Source organism: Labrus mixtus, chromosome 16, assembly GCF_963584025.1.
Source record: "Labrus mixtus chromosome 16, fLabMix1.1, whole genome shotgun sequence".
Classification (NCBI taxonomy): Eukaryota; Metazoa; Chordata; class Actinopteri; order Labriformes; family Labridae; genus Labrus; species Labrus mixtus.
Window position 1 is genome coordinate 15,936,761 of NC_083627.1, and position 24,174 is coordinate 15,960,934.

Here is a 24,174-nt window from a genome sequence, read left to right on the forward strand (position 1 = left end):
CTGCATCTGTCCAAATCACATACTTATTACTGCAAAAGACTCCGAGCAATATATTATGATGAATCCACTCCATTGAGGCTACCACACTTAAACACAAACACACATACACAACTGCAGTGCATTTCACATCCAGAGGACCACCAGCTGCCTGACAGCTGTCTGCTCCCGAGTGAAGGGTAGATGTTTTGACAGCATCATCTTTCTGATGTCTAGACTGCAACTATTAAACGCAGTGGCAGACGTATCTGCTTGACTGACGTTGCAGAACATCTATTGAACGCTCTGGATGTTCAATCAGTGATTCACTTTAAAACATTATTTGTTTCTTTCATGCGTGCCCTTAACTGTGATTTCTCCTTTCTTCCCTCTATTCTAATTGATTCCTTTAATCACATTGTTACTTTGGCTACATTGATTATTTTAAATACTCAGTAGTTTGATTCAACCTTTTTAGTTCCCCCTCCTCTGACTCATCCCATTTTACATTTAAGAAATGGTGAATTTGATAGCTAACCTTTTTGTATTATCACACAAATGTAGAAGAACTTTGTCTGCATAAAGTTGCTTTCCTTAATGGTGGAATTGTACAGAGACATGCATGGGGGGTAAAAGCATAAACATATTAAAATGAGGATAAAGTTATTTGTCTTTTTCTTCAACAGCCTGCATTTCCTGGTTTTCCACACGGAGGAGGTCCATGATGTACTTCGAATCTGGGACGGGCCCCAGGATGGAGGGGTCCTACTAAGAGAGCTGAGTGGCTCGGTGCTGCCCCCGGATGCCCACAGCACCTTCAACACTGTCAGCCTGCAGTTCACCACAGACTTCTTCACCAGCAAACAGGGCTTTGCTTTGCAGTTCTCTGGTGAGGATGAGTGCTGGTAGGATGAAGCGGTGTAATGGAAATCTAACATTAACTTGGGTTGAATGACTGAGACCCACAGGTTCATCAGTAAATTCTGATGGCAAAATAATGTTTTTTTTATCATCCTGTATTTGAGGATTACTTTCACATCATTGCACTGATCGAGTCTCCTCTTGCTCCTCCAGTCTCTACTGCGACCTCCTGCAATGACCCAGGCCTGCCAACAAACGGGACCCGCAGTGGGGACAGCAGGAAGCCTGGGGACCATGTGGCGTTCCAGTGTGATCCCGGCTACATCCTGCAGGGTGCCAACAGGATCATCTGCACTGAGATCAACGGCCGCTTCTTCTGGCAGCCGGACCCTCCTACATGCACAGGTACTCCTTCAGCCTGAATATTCTCCTATAACTGCTGCTACTGCTGTGTTATAATAATATGGTGTGAAATATGCGTCTACGGTTTCTGAGGGAAGCTTTTTTTTGTAGTTGTAAGATCTAAAAATGATTTAATTGGTAAAAGACTAAGACGAATAGTATTAAAGTAAAAGTTATCTTAAAGTATTTCAAGTATATTAGGACTGCTCCCTATCTAATGCAGTGTACTGCCTCACCTCTCCCACTGCTCTGTCTTAGAGAAACAGGTAGACGATACAGATTCCAAATGTGATTACTTAACAGACTCCTTAAGTGAATCTTAAGTGGCAAACCCGATTGCTATGTTCCCCAGATGTCTCTGAAGTCAGTGCAGCAGACAGGGAGATCTGATTAGCCTGTTTCTTAGTAACAACACAGCTCTCATACAGGCCTTTACTCATCTCCTTTTTAAAAAAATATAAAATCTATTTTTCTTATCCTCTCCAAAGTGCTGTGACTTGACCGTGGATATTAAAACCTCCCAATTACCTGCCTTGTTTAATTACAACCAAGCCTAATTAGTTTGATAATATTTTTTTGATGAGTGAGAGCTACAGGTGAGAAAATGAAAGCGATGTCGTCTGGTATTAGCTACGCCTTAATTAAGCATGTGTCACTTCTTAGTTGGATGAATGCCTTATATCATATACAGAAGAAGACTAAACAATGTATAATGATACCTTCTGTTCTTTATATCCCTTGTGTTTTACTTTAAGTAGTGTTTCCACTCCTCAAGTTTGCCTATAATCGCATTTCAAGAATTAGCTCTTAAGATATATTTTTTAAACTAACTAATATGAGCAAGAACAAATTAAAATTAAATTAAATTAAATCTTAAATTTTTTTTTAAAAATCAACAAAACAACATAGTTGAATTAAATATGTTGTGCTAAGGTATACCATCTAGGGATGTTAAATAGACTACATACAGAGAGTTCTTGTGTTGTCTACTCTTGCATCATTTACTGACTGATTTCTCTCTGTCCATAGCTCCGTGCGGTGGGAACCTGACGGGTCCTAGTGGGCTGATTCTGTCTCCAGACTATCCTGAACCCTATCCCCATGGCAGAGAGTGTGACTGGAGAGTTACTGTGACACTGGACTATGTCATCGCTTTAAGCTTTAACCAGTAAGCTTCGATAGCACATCATTTCCAACATGTTGACCTATTTAGACTTATCAATCCAAAAAGGAGCCTGTGGAGTGTCTGTCAGCTCCTCTGAACAGCAAATGTTAATGAAACTTACATTTCTCTATACAGATTCAGCTTGGAGCCCAGTTATGACTTCTTACATATCTACGATGGGCCGGACTCTCTCAGTCCCTTGCTGGGTAGTTTTTATGGCGCAGACGTTCCCGATCGCATCGAAAGCAGCTCCAACACTCTATTCTTGGCCTTTCGCAGTGATGCTTCTCTCAGCAGCAATGGATTTGTGCTTCAGTACACAGGTGGGCACCTCTTTCATTAGAGGAACGAATTACAACGAACTACAGTATTTGGCTAATTAGAATAAAGATATCAGTCTAGTGAGAACTTGTAGTCTGTGTATGTGTGTGTTTGGATGTGTAGGAGTTTTAATCGTCAGGGCTATAAGATTCTGAACAAACCAGTTAATTGTATCCAATGCTATATAAGGCTGTATCCTCCAAACAATTCATGTTTTAACATTCTTCCTTTTGGCAGTGCAAATGGATTTACCCTCTGCTGCTTATTGAACTTGCAGATTGTATCTTTTTAACTCTCTCTTGTGTCACAGTCCAAAGGGAGTGAGATAAGTGGTCAGAAAATGTCTTCAAAAAAAAGGAGGGGGTGTCTGTGCAGCAGCTTCACGATCCCCCTCCTCACATTTGTGCCATAGTCTGCTCGGGCGTTGTTATTGATCTGTCCCCCATCTAGTAGCCGACTAACAAAGAATTATGAAAATGAAAAGCCAGCAGCATGTGTGCTTAAGCTCCGTTTGATCAGTGCTTTGCAGCTGCACAAAAGGCTTCTCATAAATTAGAGCAAACAACGTTTTGTTGTCTCATGCTGAGCTTAGCTGACCGCAGCATGTTGTTTGGGGGGGCCCAATTTATTTGCTTGTACAAGGTATTGTGTACAACACACATGCTGCAGAGTGATCCCAGACATCCTTGAAGAAGGGCCAGTTGGGGGTTAACATCAAGTATAGCAAAGCATATCTGCGTTTCTGAGTTTCTTTTTCAGTCTCACAGAGGAATGCTTCAGTGCCTGTATGTTAAAGCCTTTTCCTCACAAACACACAGAAGCAGAACAAGCTTTAAATTAGACGGGGCATCTTCGTTATAGGCTTCGATTTGGAGAACAGTGTTAAATCTTCTTAACCCTTCCAGCCTCAATTAGAGCTGTTTAAGGTATCAGACATTTAACCAATTCCAGATCGACCCTGAGCTCTCGGTTTCTTGGCCGCTGTTCGGATTGGATTTGATCTATGTTAGCAATTCAACCGATTTCACAAAGCTACTCGTTTATGCGATGCACCTCGTTGGTTTCATTAGTGAATTATACATAAATGGAGTTAAACACAGCGTTTTGTTAAGACAGTGTTACAGAGCCTACCCCTTAACTCACTCCAAGCGATATTTACTGCAGTGTGTGATGCAGTGTGTGATATTGTATGGCCAATCTGGTAGAGCAGATGGACCCAGTGTGGGGCTCAGAAAAACTCCCTCTCCACACTTCCAATTCTCCACACTAATGAACCATAACCAAATAATACATAAATTACCTCCTCACTTTCAGACAAACAACATGGCAGGAGAGCACAGCTAGCTGTGGTTTTGGGTCTGTTTGGGGAAGGGGCAGCAAGTTCAAAATTTGTCCCAGTCTGTATTTGGTCAGCCGGCTGCTGAAAAATTGCATTACAAAACTTGCCTGAGGTGCTGTCAATCTCTTTACCAAGCAATGGTTGTGTCTCTCTGTTTTGTTTCCCTGAGTCGTTAGTGTCTCCTGGGTAGTATGTGGGCTAAAACTTGCCATGCCTGAAACGCATTTGAGTCACACACATGGTCACGGACATGAACAGATTCACACACAGACACACACGCCAGTTCTTATACTCACATCTATCTGATCCAACAACTTTTAAACTCACAGGCTCACACCACTTAAACTCCACTGAGTGTTTTTCAAAACTGATGGAGCCACTTGTCCACCTTTCCCTGCACCTGTAAATGTCTCAGCACAAGGGAGTTTAAATCGTCCAACCTCACTGAGCTGACCGACCTTCTCACCACCAGCTTGTGTCCAGGGCCAGTCCACACCTAATGCCCGCTTCATCCATCACGCCTCTGCTGTCTCTTGCCAGGTGTGCTGGTTTAATGAAGGCAGCGGCAAGGGAAGGTTCAGGTCTAAATCAGCCCATGAAAGGGCTCAACCTGTCTAGAACAGGTGCCCTGGGTGACAGACAGCCAGGACACATGCATGGCCTCAGCACTCTGCTCAGCCATGAAGGGCAGTTTCCCGTCTGGTCAGCAGATCCACAGATTTCAGGTTAGACTCTTGGCATTCGTCCAAAGTGCTACATTCATTAATCAATAAAACTTAAGTAACACTAGACTTTGTGATAATTACTCTTCACACATAGGATATACAGGAAAACAGCTTGTTTTATACAAGGAAGGGAAATAAGTTTGATAGTATAAATTAAATGTCTTACGGTTAGTTTGATTATCACAAGTAGTTGAAAAACAGAAACCTTGAAAAAAATCCCTACAAAATCTTGATCCTCTTCATAAGAGTTAGAAATTAACAGAAAAGAGTTTGAAGGAAGGTTAGCGTTGCATAATAACAAGGCTTTTTTGTAAACACGATTGGCAAAGAAGTAAAAAGAAGACATATTTGTTGATATTGAAATTGTCAAAAATTGGTCAAAGAATTGCAGGAGACAGGGATGTCTCGTATTTATAGCTTGCTTTCAACCTGTGGATGTTGTGGTATTCAAGGCTCTTGCATATGTTTTTTGTAAAGCACAAACTTGTCAGTTGAAGTTTTCCTGTCAAATGAAAACATCTGACCCACCTTCCTCTCCCCTTTGTATGTGTGTGTTAAGTCATCAAATATTGAGGTATGCTTTGAGTCTGCTCTGTCTAAGATTGAATCAAATTGCATCGGGCATTTCTCCTCTGTTTATTTTAGCCATGAGGGTGTGAAGTGTGCCAAATTGACAGGCCTCCTCACACATGCACATTTTCCACCTAAGAACAATGTGATGGTAGATTGAGCGAGACATCTTTCTTAAGACCTCAGGACTGGTGATTGATATGCGGTTAGATACAGCCCGTGTGTGTGTTGAGTGTGTGTGTGTGTGTGTGTGCGTGTGTCCGCTGGAGAGAGCTTGCGTATGTGCATTGTCTTCTCTAGTTGAGTGCACCGTGAAGTGTTGTGTGAGAGGCGGTTGTGTGCAGTCAGCAGACCTTGGGCCAGAGCAATGCCACTCTCAATCAGGTGCCTGTCTGTCTCCACAGCCATACATACCTCCAGCAGCCACAGATGAAAGGGCACCGTCAAGGGCTGGAGAGAAAAGTGGCAGTCAGTGAGATATATTTACTGGAAGAGGAAAGCACGGAGTAGGGGGGAAAAGGGAATGAGTGAAGGAAGGAAGAAAATTCAGAATGTCAGCAACCTTGGACGGAAAAGGGTTTCTTTTCCAGTCTCACTGTTGCATCTTGACGCAAATATCTCCCTCCATTTTCTGAAATATCAACACACATTCCCTTCTGTTGCTGATTTTCCGCTGTGTTACCTCTCTCCACAGAGAACCCCAGGGAGTCCTGCTTCGAGCCAGGCGTGGTGCGCAATGGGACACGGGTGGGCACCGACCTCAAGCTGGGCTCCACTGTCACCTACCACTGTGACAGTGGCTACACACTAGAGGGAGACCAAACCCTCACTTGCATCATGGGGGGAGATGGCAAGCCAAGTTGGAACAAGCCCAAACCCATCTGCATTGGTAAACACTGACATCTGGAGACGGTTGTTAGGAACACAAACCACATCAGTGCTTATAGATTCATCTCATGTAAACATGCATTTCTGATTATGTGGTTTTTGCACTGAGCTATTTCCTACAGGTATATGTGTTGCACTGTGTTCTTTATGGCTACTGCTGATAGATGTGAGGGTGCAGCTTTGATGTAATCTGCAGTCTGAGTAGAGCTAGTTTCTTTTTGCATATCTGCTTGGCACACTTGACAAAACCTGCGCCATGCTGCCTGTTCTCTGAAATTTCCACAGCACGACGAACACATGCTGTGCATGTTCCTTTTAAAGCAGCTAAAAGATTCCGAACACTACCAAGTCTGGCTCTCGCCGCATGAAGCCTCAGTTTCATGTCAGGTGGAATACATGCTGTCAAAGGCGAAATAATAAAGAAAAAACAACTACATATAAGCACACACAAAGGGGATTTGAGCAGCAGAGGGTCTCATCTATCCCAGGTTAACCCAGAGGGACACTTGGAAAACATTGCAATTTCACTGTGGAAAACATCTGAGACATCTTCTTACCAAAGCCCAATCAGAAAAGGAAAGTAATTTAGAAGTAATGGAACGGAGGGGATGGAAAAGCAGAAGGTGGAGGAGAAATGGAACCTTACACTATTGGCTTTGGACATTCCTTCGTCTGACCCTGCTTTTTGTTCCTCATCTCTTTGCCTCCGTAGCTCCATGTGGTGGACAGTACTCGGGTTTGGAGGGAGTAGTCTTGTCTCCTGGTTACCCTGGCAACTACAGCACTTCACGAACCTGTCTGTATTCTGTGGTGGTGCCCAAGGATTACGGTAAGCAAATAAACCCTACATTACATTGCATATTTTTAAATGTGTATTTTTGTTGTATCTAAGCATGTGATGATAAACATGTGTTTTATTACGCTACACATTTTATATGATGTAAAAGATGTCCTTATCTGCCCAAAACTCTGTTTGAGTGCCTCAATAAATTGACAAAAAATAATAGAAACCAATGAAAGCAAGACAACAATATTCTTAGTCACAGCTGAGTAGGAGAAAGAAATGTTGCAGAACACCTATAGAAGCTCCCACACACACTGTGTTCTTTGCTTGCTCTAGTCTGATGTGTACTGAAAGCAGTTTTTTATATTTTTTCAACGTTTCAAAGAAAACTGTGAACTACAGTTCCCCCTATCCATCTGTCTCATTGCCACACCAGATTTTCATGTTACTTCAGTACAGTAATTGATTCACTATCTTCCACATCAGGCATACAATTTGTCTGTCTCAGATACCCACACACATACACAGCAAAAATAATTGGTGTCTGGAACATCCAGAGTTCCTGCATTTTCACTGCTTTTTGGCATTTCAATCTTAAAGGTCATAGCTTGCTTCCAATATGTGATCTGATGCTGTAGGAGCAGCAAATTATTCAGAAAGCAAAACAATGCAGAAGTGAGACACAGCTCAGACAAGAAAAGTAAGAACAGAGGCAAACATTTTTCACTTAGCTGCCCACGATGTCTGTCTGCTTCACTTTCTGTCCTTAGTTCAGTTTTTTCCACTCTTCTGCTTCCTTTTTCTCTTCCCTCTGGCTCTTTAATGACTTATCAGCTTTGTGCCTCTCTAAGGGACAGCTCAAGTCCCATCATTGTTAAATGACACCAAACAGCAATGGCTGGCATGTGTTTTGCTTTGGGGTACTTCAAGTCCATTTTTTTGAATGGTGAGGTCATGACGCCCATTTGGAAGTCTGAAATGGAGGGGCAACCTTTCACGGGCCCTGTCGGCAACATATTTCTCTCAATGAAGCCAAAGCGAGAGTGCAAAAGGGATATAATTAAAATCCACATTTGCATACTCCTTGGAAATGGCGGTGAGGCCCAAGGACAACACACTTGATGGTGCAAAGCCAAAATTGCTAAACTCTGTTCTTGAAGCTTCCCATCAGGCTGATGCACCCTGCCTTATGATGGGCTATTCTCCTCAAATGCAGAGGACAGGACAGGTGTCACTGCCCCCTCTTGTCAGAGTCAGAGTGAGGAGGATGTACAGATAAAGGCAAAAACTGTTGACCAAAAAAGTTGTGCCGTATTCAAGCAAAAAGATCAGCACTGCCAAAGCACTAGTCTTCTTCCCTCTCCCCCCTGCCTTTTTCACCCTACTTTAACCTGCAAAACCCCCCACGAATAGAAACAGACAATGATAAATAGACATAAATTAGATCTGAGGGGGCTGAATATGTTATATGCAAAAGTAGTAAAAGGATGTTTTGAACGGATGAAAGCACAGTAGTGGAGCTTAGGCTTCACAATATGCAACAGATTGGCTGTCATTGCCCGATCCTTTCATCTACTGACAAGCCATCAAGCTCAGGCAGGATTGCTGAGTTAGTTGTATAATATCAGTTTTTGGTTTTGTTGTCATAACGAGCAGCATCATCCACCTCACTTGATAGAAGATTCTTGATTGAAATTGCTGTTCATAGTATTTTATCTGCATACCACAAAGTACTTTGTTACGGATTTAAATGGAGCTTTCAGGGTTTCTGTGATGCAGTCAAATTCTTTTCCTCTGATGCTATTTTTTTTGTCTCCTGTCTGTCTTTTCCAGTCGTCTTCAGTCAATTCGCCTTCTTCCAGACAGCTCTGAATGACATTGTGGAGGTTTATGATGGGGCGACACAGCACTCCCGTGTCCTCAGCTCCCTCTCTGGAGCACACACAGGTACATTAGCAAACACACACTAGCATGCATGTGTGCTCTGACATTTTTAAGATGGCTGCTATTGGGCTTTAAAAATAAGAAAAATAAAATATAGTTAGATTGAACAGCAGGAAGGCAAGTCATTGCCTGTGGGATTTGACTATTTGATCTCATAGCTATTTTTTACAGAGCTTTAAGAGGAAACTAAATCAAATGTTGCCTTAGCCTCATCCCCTTCTCACAAATTGCTGACAACAGGTAGAGCTGCTGGGGCTGCAGGTGGGCTCCGGTGAGCTGTAAAAATGTTCAGCAATGACAACAACACCATAAAGAGTCATCACATCAGCAGACTGTCTCAAACATACACCTGAAGTCTTATTGCACAAACAAATATGTCAACTCTCAGGATATAAACACAGGATATAGATATGAAGACAAACGAGAGCACTCACACACAAGATCACCAGTATGCCAGAGGTAAGTCAGGCAGGTGTCACAGGGATTTCTTCAAGAAAAATAATGGCATATTTAAATGAAGACCGACTCAGAGCTGCATTAATCATCAATATCAAAAATAGTGAAGTACATCCTTAGAGCAGGGGTAATATGTGAATAATGTTGGCTGCATTGCTAAATTTAAAGGCATCTCATTCAAAATAATTCCCAAAATTGCATACATCATTTCCAGTGTTATTTTAAGCAGTAATAAACTCAAAAGGGCAAAAAACGTACAGCATTCAGAAACAAAGGTAGCAGAACTGAGACAAACGAAAAGGATTACTGTTGTAAGGTCAAAAGTGAGAATGTGAAGAGATCTAATTACTTCTGCTGCAACAGTATTGTGAGATTGCTGATGTACAAGTGTGATAAAATGCCACAACCGCATGGGTGGGCTACAAAAGGAACAGCTTGAACAGTGGGGGTTGTTCAACCTTTCAAGAAGGTTGGGGTGAAAAGGTGTGTGGAATAGGGCAGCTTTCCATCCCAGCCTGCTCGAGCCCTGTGGCTTGACAAAAGCAAAATGATTACTTTGGTTTGTGTCCAGGGCAGCCTCAGAAAATCCAGTTTACAGCTCAATAAACAGGATGCTATATTAACTGTAGACTCCTGGCAGCAAGTTCACAGGGCTCTCTAACCAGGCATGGCACAGCTGAGCAGACACACTTTGGCAAGGGAAGAGAGACTTTCATCCTGCTCGGACAGAGAAGCTCAAGAACGAGTGCACACATCCATAACTAGCATGAATTAGGCATAATCCAGAAGTGTGTACCTACTTTAACCACACAGATCATTGAAGCTTACGCATCGGCCAACACACACAACCTCACTATTTAAAGCTAGCAACTCAAACATGCAGTTTAAAATATTTATGGGCAGTAAATATAGTGTCAGGTAATGAGTATTTTAGTGGTTGGTTGGATATAATTTGGACTGAGAAAAGGAAAAGGAGACAGCATGTAGGGAGGAGGGACAAAATCAGGGGACTTGTGTTAATGCTCATTTAAAAAGGACAATGTTCACTCTCTGCACTCATTTGAGGTGTTACAGGCAAGTCCATTCACATTCAAATCTATTTCAGTTTGACTACTTTAGTGCTAAGTGTTTCTGGTTCTTTTGTTTTACTGCATGCTGCTGAATAAAAGCTGAGCAGTGATTCATGGAACATTAAATTCTCTTCACCTTGTCTCCTCTGGGCTACCTTAGCTTCTAACTCAAAACCTGTTTGAGTTTTGGTTTAACAGCTGGCGCTTTCGTTAATCTCTGGCATTTTCTCCATGACTGCTGTATCTAAACCAGTACACACCAACACCTGCCAATGGATTTTTTACTATTGACTTCCAGCCAAAGACATATCTGTCCTTGTAAGTCTTCCATATGCCAGCGTGGAGGATCATTTTAAGGGCAAAGCAGTTTGCAGCTGGAAAGTGGCCAGAGGGTTGATAAGTTACATGCTGACACATGTTTGATCTGTCTGGATGAATACCTGCGCAGCACAGCAAATTATTAAACACCGTCGCCATGGTAGCGCTCAGCGAGGGCTTCTTCTAATAAACTACCCAGCATGCCTCAGGGATCCTACTGTGGAACTCGAACAATCATAGTGATGATGCACTAAAAAACGGTGCCATTTGAGGTATCTCAAGACACTGTGTTTGAAGGCGCAGAAGTATTCACACACTAAAACATAAGCAAACACACATGTAATGGAAAGAATCACTGAAACATTCTTCTAGCAGACACATAGATGTTGCCTCTTAGGTTAAGCACATCTGCCTCCCTCTGCAGTGTGACAGCAAGCAGACACAGAGTAATGAGATCCACTGCAGAGAGCCAGTCAGCAACCCCACTGAGAGAGACACACAGAATCAGAAAGAGAGATGCTCACACTTTGTATCATGTTCTGTCAACAAATAGTTTTCCACCACAGTAGATGTGTCACAGGGTTTTTCTTGTGTTTAATTACACTTTGTATTGACAAGTGTAGCAAGCAATCATACTAGTAATTGCTATGACATAATATCCTCTTTCTGGGTTTTTTTTTTTATAGACTGATTTTTTTTAATCTTAGGAAATACTGAGGAAGACATAATTACTGTAGCACCGCAGTTGTAGCCCCAACATAGTGCAATGTTTATGGCATCTTATAGAGCAAAATTCAACAATGCTTTACATTTCAGTCAAAACAAAAGCATCACAGAGTCTACAAACAAACAAATATAAAGCTAAAAACTTAACAAATTAGCTCTTTCCAAAACCTCTTGGCTACAAACACAAAAGCTCCTTCACCCTTGGCCGTGTATTTTGACAGATGGACAGTCACTAAGCCTTGGTCAGGTGACCTTAGAGTCCTGCCTGTACAGTAGGAGCAGGAGCTTGATTGTAGAGAGCTTTACACTGCAGGTGATAAACCCAACCTTGAGTTTGACTCTGTATTTCACACTATGCCTATGAAGTAAGGCGAGGCAAGCTGTTATCTAAAGAGCTAGCTTTACTGCACTTAACAGTGTTAGTGCACACTTTTCAACCAGCTGCAGAATCTTGAGATAAGATTTGATAATTTGGGGATGTGAACAGAGTGTTACAATACTGTAGTCCAGCTGGGACAAGACAAAGACAATTACCATCAATTACTTATGAAGTGGGGAAAAAACAGAGCTTGACACAAAGTGTAGAGCTTGTACTGTATACTGATTAAAAGTAGCGTTTGAGCTATCTATATGCTGTATCAATCAAAACACTGTATACAGCATACTGTCAGAGTATCAGCTGTATCTGTGATTTAATGATATCAGAATAATCAACTCCATTTAGTCAAAATACTTAAATTTCCATTAGCTTTTTAAGCCTACTCCTGTTCCTGATCAACTTTGATATCAGCACCCATTTGCCTAATGCACTATAAAGCTTTATTTGCATGATATTTGATCCTGAGAGAAGGTCATTTTACTACAGCCTAACCTCAACTTGCACTGCTCTAAACTCAACCACAAACTTTTTACTGAAATCAGATAACTACCAGTCTACACTAAAGGGTCCAACCTTTCTGCAATGCTGAAGCATCAATAGAGATTTGTTGGGGGACTTGCAGTAAGTCATCTATCACAGAGTTATTATCAGATTTACTACCAGTTGAACTTCCAAAGTTTGCTGAACACATTATAACTTCTGCTGTTTTATACTAAGCGGATGTAGGATGTATTATTTTTAACTGCGTAGGTGTTAAATGGCAGTTTGGGAGCTACAGAAAGTGGTACGTTCCCACACAAATATAAACTGACGGCAGCACTTTACATTACTGTGTCTTAACTTTCTCCATCTCAGGTGAGTCATTGCCATTGGCAACCTCCAACCAAATCCTGATCCGCTTTACCTCCAAGGGCCAATCCAGCTCCAGAGGATTCCACCTGGTCTACCAGGGTAAGTGTGTAACACACAGGCATACGCACAAATGCATACAAACAAATCCTACTGCTTTTTTTTATTTTTTGGATTCCCTCTGTTCCGACTCAGCCACAGTTCCCCTCCATAATAGATGAATTGCTGAGTGATTTGGAAAGGATTCACCTTCAGCAACTGTTTCAGCTGTGATTTGTTTGTGTGCGCGTGTGTGCATGCATGCATGCGTGTGTGTGCGTGTGCGTGTGCGTGTGCGTGTGCGTGTGCGTGTGTGTGTGTGTGTGTGTGTGTGTGTGTGTGTGTGTTCTGAAGCATTAACACAGTGGAAGTAAAGCAGTCTGTTGAAAAGGTTGTGCTGTAACTGCTCTGTTCTACTATTCCCCTAAGAGGGAATTTTCTCTTGAATTTCTTTTCTTATTTTCTTTAAATAATGCACTGTACCAGAAATGACATTTGCTTCAAATAACCAAAGGCAACAGAGACTCTGGAGAAAGTTGAATCAATAAATTATTCCTTTTTTGGTGTATTTTATTGTAAGTAAGCTGGAGGAAATAAAAAAACTAAGAAAAGTCGAACCACATTTTGTATTATCTGTTTGAGACACACAGTTTGATTATTGTTACAGTGACTACTGTAGTCACTTGTCTTATACATCACTCCATCGATTAAGGGGTTAGGTTCTTAGGGGAAAAAAGTGTTTGTGAGAGTATTTGGGAATCCTTCATGGGATCACTGTAGTCAATAACAGAATAACTGTTTTTTAATGGGAAATGTTACAGATAATCACTTAAAATCAACCAGTAATCAACATGTGTTTTTTCTCCACAGCTGTGCCACGGACCAGTGCCACCCAGTGCAGCTCAGTCCCTGAGCCTCGCAATGGCCGACGAATGGGTAACAACTTTGCTGTTGGCGCTGTGATCCGCTTTGAGTGCAGTCCAGGTTATATGCTGGAGGGATCGGGCGCCATTGAGTGTTTGACTGTTCCCAATGCACTGGCTCAATGGAACAGCTCAATACCCAGCTGTATAGGTGAGGATTGAATACTCAAACACTGACAACAAATCGAGTCACAAACACAGACACTCACACACTTATCTGTTTGTTTCTCTTTCATTACTTTTGCTTCACCGCCTCTTCTCTCTCTCTCTCACTCTGTCTCTGTGTCTCTCACACTTGATACCTTAAGAGTCAAGCTGAGGTTACTATGACACAGATGTGGGCTGCCAGCCATCGCCTGTAGCATTACGGCAAGATTCAGACACAAGGCACACAGGTGGCCAGCACTCCAGAGGGTCACAAATACACACAGGCATACGCAAGCTCATATGGACATGTATAAACAAACACACATTTCAGAACACACTCCATACAGCTGTAGCAGGTGCCTCTCTGCTGTCACCAGATGTGTAGAACAAGCTGGGAAGATGGTGTACAAAGAGTATGTCTGGTATACTAAGCGTATGTTTGTGTAGTCACATTGTGCGTTTTCATTCTAGTTGTGATAAACTGGTTTAAATACAGTGAGTCCTAGAAAGACATTTTCTTTTATAAGAAATGTACAAGAAACTGAGTGATGATCATTTCAAATGTTTAAAAAATACACACTTCAAAAAATAGTTCTGAAAAAACTATTTTGACATCATTTATTTTCTAATCTTTTAGAACAATTCTTGTGTCTTCCTGTTTGAATGACTAAGTGTCTTTTTTTAATGCCACTAGCTAAATCAAGTCTATATTTGATCAAAATAGATTAAGGAAGAAGATTCATCTTAGAATTGTGATGCTATTTCAGATGTATGTATACTTGTGTCCACATCCCTAATCTTACCCTCTATTTTGTTACCATAACATTTGATGGATTGCTTATATAAATGTGTTGTTTTACTCTGCAATTTATTCCCTGTAGTTCCATGTGGAGGGAATCTGACCCATCGCACCGGCACCATCTTATCCCCTGGCTTTCCTGAGCCATACCTCAACAGCCTCAACTGTGTCTGGAAGATCACTGTTCCTGAGGGTTCAGGAATCCAGGTTTGTTTAACAGATTTTTTTTTACCTCGCATAAAAGTTCAGAGTGGAGTTTAATGATTTGCTTATTCCAAAATGAGTTGAATTCTGAAGTCAATCTGACACACATTCAACTTTGGAAACACCATACAGTATATACCCATATATTCCCTAACCCATTCCAAATCCAAGCCAAGCCACATGCAGCTAAAGCATCGATGACCGACCTCTAACATGTTGAGCTCACAGGGACGAAGTGTGATAACTGTTGTGATCAAAGACATTAGATGTTACATTAAAAATGAGTTTGCATAAGGAATCTTTTGGCAGGTTTACTACAGAAGTTTTAGTTTTAGTTCACATCCACAATATTTATCCTGGTTTTACCACGTTTTTACGTTGTCGAAGTTATTAGAAAAATGCTGAGGCTTCTAAGGCCGGCTTGCCCACTTCCATCGCTGCAACACCTTTGGTTTGACGTTTGCCTGGCAGACGGAGCGGCATCCACAATGACAACGTCGGGGTGCCTTGAAACCGCCTACTTCTTTGGACAAAACAAAAGCTGCATCGTTGACAGAGAAACTAGCACTTCAACATAGCATGTTTATTTAATGACTGATGATATAGTAAGGTCATGTAAGTGAGGGGCGTGGCTTTTGAGGGAGCACTGAGGGAATGCTACTTTCAAAATCATGCTAGTTTTTGAAAACTACCAACCCTGCCTTTAAGATGCTTTGTCTAGTTCAATCTGCATAAAAAACATTGAAATTTAACTTTTTTTTGCGATGCTAATGTTACTGTTGATTCAAAATTCAGGGAAGGTTGAGCAATTAACAAACTTGACAAACCTTTAGCATGTTTCCCTCACAGTATTAATTTGTCTTCAAGACAAGCTCCAGTGTGCTGGCATGTTTTCAGCTTACCACAGGCATATTAACAGTGTGAGTGCATACGGAATTCACATTTCTCAGGGTACAGAAGAGCTGATTAAAAAAGTCTAAAGATTTTACTCAACCCGAGAATTCAATTTGGCTGATCACTATACCAGAAAGTTGAAAAGGCACCACCTGAAATAAATTTGTATGTGATTGCCTCTTCAATGACTTTCTTTTCCTTTCAGGGAGTTAATTCAGTTTGCATATTCTTATTCTTTGATGCATGTGTGATGGAGTTCCACCAGGAGCCTGGGCATGGTCCCTGTGGATCTGCCTGACGGAAAGTTTTTAGGCTTATGCTTCAGCCTCTGTGGCTAATGACCTCAGTGCCGTCCCTCAGCTATTAGCTCCTCCACCTTAGCTGACTGTCCTTGCAGGTCAAATACACAAGGTGGCCCACAGGTGCACTTAGCATGCTGCACTACACACCACCATCACAGAAGTTTGGAGGTGAGATAGACCAAGAATGAGAACAGAGAGCTGACAGTATGCACACCCTCTGAAAGGCAAACAGCAGGACACTGGAAATACATACTCAAGTGGCAACAGAAAAGTCAAGAAATGAAATGTTGTTTTCTTTGGGCAACAACCATACACACAAGCTGAATCCTTCCTGCTATACCTTCTCCACCTCTTGTCTTTTACACCGTCTTCCTCGTCTTCCTGCTATCCGTCTTTATTTATGTCGCTCCTTCTATACCAGCGAGCAGAGACACATTAGATTGGGGTGTCACGATCCAGCACAGAACTTAAAGGAGTGAGGTGCCTTGCCGGCACATTTGCCGTGGCCCCCTAATGAAAGATCAATCTGTGATCTGCGTTGTCTTCCTGCGATGCGCCAGAGCTCCTACCGGCCCTTTAATAGGCTTGTATCCGATCTATAACCATCAGAGGCAAAAGAGAGGGCCAAGGAATTGAAGTAACAGGGAACAGAAAGGGAGGCTTGCAGCAACTGAAAAAAGAAAAGAGGACAAATACATTGCAGAAAATAATTTGAGCTAAAGTCAGAAAAAAGGATGAAAAATACAGCGCAGTGTAGCTTCATTTATTCATTTACTTTGGTTTGAAAGTGAACTAGAAATTGAAATAATCGCCATAAGCTTACCACTTCCTGTGGTTGGCATTCAACTGCAAAATAGTTTTTTACCCCATCATGTAGGCGTCAACAATGCTTTTCTCCCAGTATGTGGGATCTTTTTTTAATGTGGGCAACCCTCGTCAGACAAAGTCTAGCAAGCTAATGTCTCAGTCTGCCTTTCTTTGAAGAATTTCCAACATTCTCTGTAGCTGTCATACGGTTTCCTCAATTTCAAATCCGGTGTGAACCACTTGAACACTGCCTTCAACCAGGGGTTTAAAAAAGCAAAGAATGAAACAAGTGCACAATGATTATTGCTCTGTTCTGAGAATTCTAAAATTGTAATTGTAACATCTATAGGAGCTTTCAAGGTACTCTACAGAAGAGAGGTTTGTGTTTTGTACGTCAAACATTACTTTGTCATGCTAAGGATAGCTTTCCTGTGATATTTTGAGACGCAGCTCAACTTTTTCTCAAGTTGTGACTAGTCAAATGATCATCCGTTTTACTTCATCCATGGCCCTCTTTCATGATCCATTTATAGCACCTTCTCTCACTTGTTAATCCCCTTACCCCTTCAACCTAATTTTTGATTTCTCTTCACGTTCACACTTTCACCCCTACTGTGGCTTCCTAAATCCCCTCCTCTTTTTCCACTGACATAAATACTCCTCATTCCTCTCTCAGATCCAGGTAATCAGCTTTGTCACTGAGCAGAACTGGGACTCGCTGGAGGTGTTTGATGGAGGGGACAACACTGACACCATGCTTGGCAGCTTCTCAGGTATTTTTAACTGTGCATGTATGTAGGATTTGTTTTTATTCCTTTTCAGCATGTTTCCAATGTTTATTACCACCTTCACCTTGTTCATGAAATAGGTTTTTTTAACAACTTCCTGCCAAAAGAATATTCAATGCAAACATGATAGTCCCCACAAGGCAGTATATGACCTGGAAGACACACTACTAGTTACATTTAGAGTCTATAAAGGCTGCTCGAATAGTCATGGGATTTCTTCAAAATTCCAATCTGTGTGAGCTTCCTCTGGCAAAAATCTTGGTACAGCTCTACAAAGGTTAGCCTTTGCTGTGTGGAGTTAAAGGGAATATTTGTTTACAGTAGCTGTGTTACTCCCCTCAATACAGCAACAGGGAATTCTGCTTTTGTTTGTGCTTGGAACAAGACCAAGAGTAAATGTTAGATGCACCCTGAAGTAAAGAGATGAAAGAGAAACGGCAGGCTTACAAATCTGAGCCATTAATCGGCTAATTTTAGGTCACACAGTGTCTGTAGAACATTTGTTTTTATTCTGTGATCATTTTTCCCCCCTATTTAGAAGGGCTTTTGTTTTTGTTTAATTAAATCTGATAACATTTCTCTGTCTTGTGAAGTGAGTAGGTCAGACTACTATACATCTGCCTCCTCAAATGGCCTGATGCACATATAAAACAATCATTCATGCATACAGTCATGCTGCATTCACGCTCAAGCAAACACAGGCAAAAAACACACTCTTAAGTTGGGAAATGTTAAAAGAACCACCTTTTTAAGCTTTTTGCCCGTGGCTTGTTCAGTTTAGTTCTGGTCGCTCTATGCAGGAGATAACTTTGCTAAATTCCACCATTAATCTTCTCCTAAAGGCACCACAGTCCCGGCTCTTCTCAACAGCACCTCCAACCAGCTCTACCTCCACTTTTTCTCTGATATTAGCGTGTCTGCAGCTGGATTCAGGCTGGAATACAAAAGTAAGTGAAAAAATAGTTCATTCCTCTTGTGGTGAAGTACACCCTGAGTACATTTTTATCTTACTTAAGCTTTCTCCCTAGAAGCAGATGTGTCTCCTGCAATGTTTTGGTCACATTTTGTGTTATATCTTGCTTTTTTCTCTTAGTGTCTGCACACTGTAATAATCAAGTTCTCTTTATTTATTCCTCTCCTTATGATGGTCCCTCCATTCTTTTTTAAATCTTCCCAGCTGTGTCTCTTACCAACTGTCCAGAGCCTGTGGTTCCTATGAATGGCATCAAGGTTGGGGAGCGTCTTCAGATGAATAACGTGGTGTCTTTTCAGTGTGAACCTGGATATACTCTACAGGTAATATCTCCCAGCTTCAGGTATGATTCAGTGTAAAGAATAAAACATGGAACCACATTGATGCATGCAAGTTTTTACCCAGAAGCTGCTCAATTGTGTAGCCAAAAGCAAGGTATACTGTATATAAAGGAAGGTTTTCTCCGTCTGTTGCATGTTATGCTTAGGATATGGTGCTCTAAGCTTCTTGTTTGACTGTGTATGCACATCCTTCAGTACTTCTGTTGTAGTCATCTGGGCTGTTCTGAGGATGGATTGGCAACTTTGGACACGCTGGATCCAGTACAGTGGTTTAAAACAAAATGTGTTTAAAGATCCCTCTCCACTGTGTATCACAGAAGTCATTCAGGAATAAGTGTTCCCACTGTCCCCCACTCACTGTTCTCACTAGAAATATTAAATATGGCGATACAAACCCCATCTTTCAGAATGGTTTTGCATTACATTTTTCAATTGTTAAATAAAATAGCTTTGAGTCTTTTGAAACATTTAATAGCTGCTTGACAGACAGCAGATTTGAACAAAAAAAAGCTTGTCATGTCTTTTTGAATCTCTCTATAACAATAACGTTAAAGTCATAATGATAACTTTTGTCTTTTTAAATAATATTGTGTTGGAGTTTCACCCCATGTAATAAATGCTATTTGTGCTATGCTGCACTAAATGTGTAAATGGTTATAATATTGCTGTCCTAAGTGTATTTGCAGTAGTGGATGAAAAATATAAGTAAAAGTGCCCTTATTTAAATAGAAAGAATAAATCTATAGTGTGTATTTGTTAAAGACATGCTCTAAGACACAAGTGATATCAGTCACATTGTTTAAACTGAGATAAAAGCAATCTTATTAACTTGTTAGAACTGTGCTCAGTGTCAAGACTGTGTTCCTTACAAGTCACTTCTTATTTCTTTCTTACACTTCACTACTAGATACTGGTATATGATGCTCCAGAGCCAAATTCAGACATAAGATTTAGGTAGAGAGGTTAAATCGCAAAGCATGGAAATATCTGCCGGCACAGTTGCAAAGCCTTAATCAGTCACACAGGATAAAGAATAGAACACAAGTCTTCACCAGCATGTTGTCTTTGTGTCCACTTTAAATACTGCCACTTTTGTGTTAGGGTGGGGGCCTGACATTCTCTGAATGAACTTGTAGTCATACTTTAGGAGAAGGTAAATGATGTTGTTCATCAATTATTGATACACGTATTTTGTTTTTAATGGTAACTTAGTCTTGAGTATCAAGCAGAGATTTCAGAACGATGTTTTATAGCTTTCATTAACTGAGTAACATCAATGGGGATTAGTTTAGTACGCCCCAGTTTCTCCCTCTCTATTATTTTCTGTCACTTCAGATGGATTGAGTTATTTAGTCTCCACGTGAAGTCATGTGGAGACAGGCAGCAGGTTCAAATCATTGGAGCAAGCAATGAGTGACAGCGGGAGGACAAATGAATTGATCTCTTGTTTTTTTGTCGCACTTTTATCTTTGTTTCTGTGTGCACACATTGATGTGCTATGTAGGGGAACTCGCACATTACCTGTATGCCTGGGACCGTCAGACGATGGAACTACCCACCTCCTCTCTGCATTGGTAAAAATAACTTCTTCCTTCACCATATCCTGCCTCTTTTTAGACATTTCTACATCTCTCTGTGTTCTTCAATTTTTGATTGGAGATCCTTTACCTTGTCAAGCACACATGCAAGCTAACTATTTAGAAGAATTGCTCTAATATCCATTAAAAAAAAAAGGACAAGGGGACACAACAAAAGTAATGTCTGATTTATGCTTGTGTGTTTTTGTTTGTCATTACAAACTGTTTTCAGTGATAAACTTACAAACTAATTCTAACTGTATTATTATTATTTATTTATAATATTTGCACCTCAAGTGTGTCTGCCATTCATGCTCCACAAAAAACCTAGAATTACCGAATTAGTTCCATCCTGGACCGTGATTGGTTGACGTTCAGGGCAGATCTATTATGTTTACAGGCATCAGTATTTTGCTGGTTAGCTCAGTTTTCTTGCTGGTACAGAAAAATATTTAACCTTACAATGAATTTGTACTGCCAAACAACGGAATAGAGCCCAGAAATCCTCTGTGTGGTTTCTCCCTCTTCTGCCTTGTTCCTGTTTTTCGTCCCATCTTTTTTATAGACTTCATCTTCCTCCTCGCTCTACCTCTGGGATTTTCTTTTCTCCCTCAAGTCAGCTATTTTTTTTTTACGATAAGTATCAGCATCCTTTCATCGTTTTAATTTTGGTGTCAGGATCTTTCACTTTTTTAATCTTTCATGATCTGATCATCACTTTTTCTCAGTATTTTCAAACCTTTCTTTTTTTTGAAACTCTCCTCAACCTTTTATCTGGCTCTTTTGAGTCTTAGTCCTGGATAACAGACACGAACGCATTTATCCATCAAACGTTTAGGATGAAAGGCGAGGGATGAGGAGCAGCAAAAGATGAAGTCTCAGGCCCCTCGACATCTCAAGTAGAAAGAGCGTCAGAGTTTCTTGAAAGTGAGATAAAGTCTCCCATTTGATGGGATGGTGGCTCTCTGTATGCCAATTTAAAGTATATAATCACTTTAACATGGCTGGTGTTTTTACATGGAGTCCAGGTTATTGTGAAAGAGCATTTGTGTCATCGTTTATACAATTGTTACTACATAGAACTGATTGAGAAAGGAGATATCAAACAGCAATTAAAGACCCATTGCCATCAAGCAATATCAATCCACCTTAAATACTCCGTCAGGATTCAGTCTGAGTTCAGATTTCTGTATTACCTGTCTATCATTTCTAACACATTTTGTAATTGATGCGCTAAATGACTGTGTTGAAGACTTAAGACTCACAGTCATTATAGGCACTAAATATTTTCTTATAGAGCTCCAGCTTCAAGACTCCCTCAAAACATTGAATTGCGCTGAACATTGTTTGTGGTGTTGTAACAATCTGTGAGCATCATTGTTAACAGATGTTCATACAATCCTTGGTCTTCCCTCTGCCAGCTCAATGTGGAGGAATCCGAGAGGAGATGGAGGGCATGATTCTCAGTCCTGGTTTCCCTGGCAACTACCCTAGCAACAGTGACTGCACCTGGAGAATCTACCTGCCAGTTGGTTACGGTGAGGCTCTTATGATATGCCGAATGTGTGCATTTTTCACTTCAGATCCTGTAATTAACCTGAAGGGTTGGAGTGTGGATTGACAACATTTGTAGTCCTTTAGTGTAAGTGTTAGCAAGCATCATTTTCTTGTATTGCTACATAACAAACAATAAAAGTCTGATGTCTGTGATTCTGAGAGCCTCATTATGGGCAACGTAGGAGTATTTTAGGCAGAGGATGGTAATTATTTTTCAATATCCTGCTACGCTTTTCTCAACATTTCTTCTTCTTTATTTCCCAGGAGCCCACATGCAGTTCCTTAACTTCTCCACCGAGGCCAACCATGATTTCCTTGAGATTCGCAATGGGCCCCTTGACACAAGTGCTGTTATTGGCCGATTTAGTGGCCAGGATATTCAGTCGTCCCTTCTCACCACTTCCCATGAGACCACAGTATATTTCCACAGCGACCACTCGCAGAACAAACCAGGGTTCAGATTCGAGTACCAGGGTAAGGAAGTTTCAGCACTTTTCCGCTCCTTGTAAAAGATGCAGAAGATTGGAGCATGAAATAATGATCAGCCTCAGGACTGTCTGGGACAAAAATAGACTTGGTTAATATATTTATAATAATGAGCGTAATCACCAAGACTTAATTTTTTCCTAATTGCGGCGCAAAGCTGGTATCATTATTACAAGTTACTTTCTTCTGCAAAGCCTGATTAAACTAGAAATGACTGCAGCGTGGCTGAAGACTTTTGGCTGCCTCAAACCACCTTTGACGCACCTGATATGTGATTGGACACAAGATAAACTGTATTAATCATTGATTTATCTTCCCAGAGAAACATTATCAAAGATCAAATAAGAGAATTAAAGACACAGAGAGAGTTATGTCTTATTACAAATGGATTAAAAAAATAGTCTCCATGTGTTTCTTAATGTTTACTTGCTTTCTATTTGTGTTACTTCACTGTAAGATATTTGCTTGTAAAGCCTTTTTGGTACTGAATTATACCTAAAAACAGATAATCTGTCAAACTGAACATCACAATCATGAGCCCACAGGAGCAGTAAATTCCCAAGCTCTATAAATCCCTGTATATAAAACTGTTGATCTCTTAAAGATGTCTCCACCATTTGCCAATAAAAAGCTTCACTACATATCAGCACAGCTGCAAGGACTCAATTGTCCTTGTCTGCAACTGCAACAGGCGCACAGAGTTTGTGTTTTGTGATTCACCAAACGAGCCGGCAAATCGAAAGGTAGCACTGTGCATTTCCATAATTATGTGTATATTAGCATTTAAATCAAGCATTATATTTGCAAATATTCCCCTCTATTTCAGTATTTGCATGAGTTATCTCTTACAAAGGTAAGCTGTGATCCATAGAAATCAATTTCTTTAGTTATATTTGTATCCTGGCTGTTCAAGGCTCACTGCCTGCTTTGCTATTGTGTCCTAAAGGGAGGAAAAAAAATGAGGAATTATTTACCCGCTCTGCTCTTGATGACTGCATCATACTCCTCCGGCAAAAGTCAAACCTGCCCCTGGCTTTTTCTTTCCTCTGACAACTCCTGTCTGAAAAAAAATAAAAATAAAAAAACGGGTAGGAGGAACGAGTGGGAGGTTGAGGCACAAGAGTAAGAACAACAGAAAGAGGAGCAAGGGGGAGTTAATGATGGAAATACAAATAAAGGTTTTGCCGATATAACTTTCTCAAAGTCGGTACATACGGAGTTGAATCCCAAAAAGTTTTGCTAATTTGTATCTAGCTTCAGGAAGACTTTAGTGGAGAATTGAATACCATTGGAAAAGACTGATAATTATGATGTTCTCTTCCTCAGCTTATGAGCTTCAGGAGTGCCCCGATCCAGAGCCTTTCCGCTATGGGGTGGTGGTGGGTGCCGGCTTCAATGTGGGACAGTCTATTTCCTTTGAGTGTCTGCCCGGGTACCAGCTAGTGGGACATTCCATCCTCACCTGTGAGCATGGAACAACCCGCAATTGGGATCACCCTTTCCCTCGCTGTGAAGGTAAGTTCTTAGAAGATATTAATCTTATCAATACCGGGATAATGTGCCA

At 41.0% G+C, this 24,174-nt stretch overlaps 1 protein-coding gene across 1 annotated transcript in view; it reads left to right on the plus strand.

Moving 5' to 3' along the window:
• csmd2 (CUB and Sushi multiple domains 2) overlaps positions 1 to 24,174 on the plus strand; it is a 220,753-nt gene that overhangs the window by 149,759 nt on the left and 46,820 nt on the right. The window contains exons 27-43 of the mRNA XM_061060012.1: positions 663 to 865; positions 1,051 to 1,242; positions 2,269 to 2,407; positions 2,540 to 2,727; positions 6,054 to 6,248; positions 6,960 to 7,076; positions 8,865 to 8,978; positions 12,780 to 12,875; positions 13,683 to 13,886; positions 14,764 to 14,888; positions 17,565 to 17,661; positions 18,519 to 18,623; positions 18,854 to 18,972; positions 20,495 to 20,564; positions 21,989 to 22,105; positions 22,389 to 22,598; positions 23,937 to 24,125. Of these exons, the coding sequence (XP_060915995.1) occupies positions 663 to 865; positions 1,051 to 1,242; positions 2,269 to 2,407; positions 2,540 to 2,727; positions 6,054 to 6,248; positions 6,960 to 7,076; positions 8,865 to 8,978; positions 12,780 to 12,875; positions 13,683 to 13,886; positions 14,764 to 14,888; positions 17,565 to 17,661; positions 18,519 to 18,623; positions 18,854 to 18,972; positions 20,495 to 20,564; positions 21,989 to 22,105; positions 22,389 to 22,598; positions 23,937 to 24,125 (2,480 nt within the window). The remainder of the gene's footprint in view (positions 1 to 662; positions 866 to 1,050; positions 1,243 to 2,268; positions 2,408 to 2,539; positions 2,728 to 6,053; positions 6,249 to 6,959; positions 7,077 to 8,864; positions 8,979 to 12,779; positions 12,876 to 13,682; positions 13,887 to 14,763; positions 14,889 to 17,564; positions 17,662 to 18,518; positions 18,624 to 18,853; positions 18,973 to 20,494; positions 20,565 to 21,988; positions 22,106 to 22,388; positions 22,599 to 23,936; positions 24,126 to 24,174) is intronic.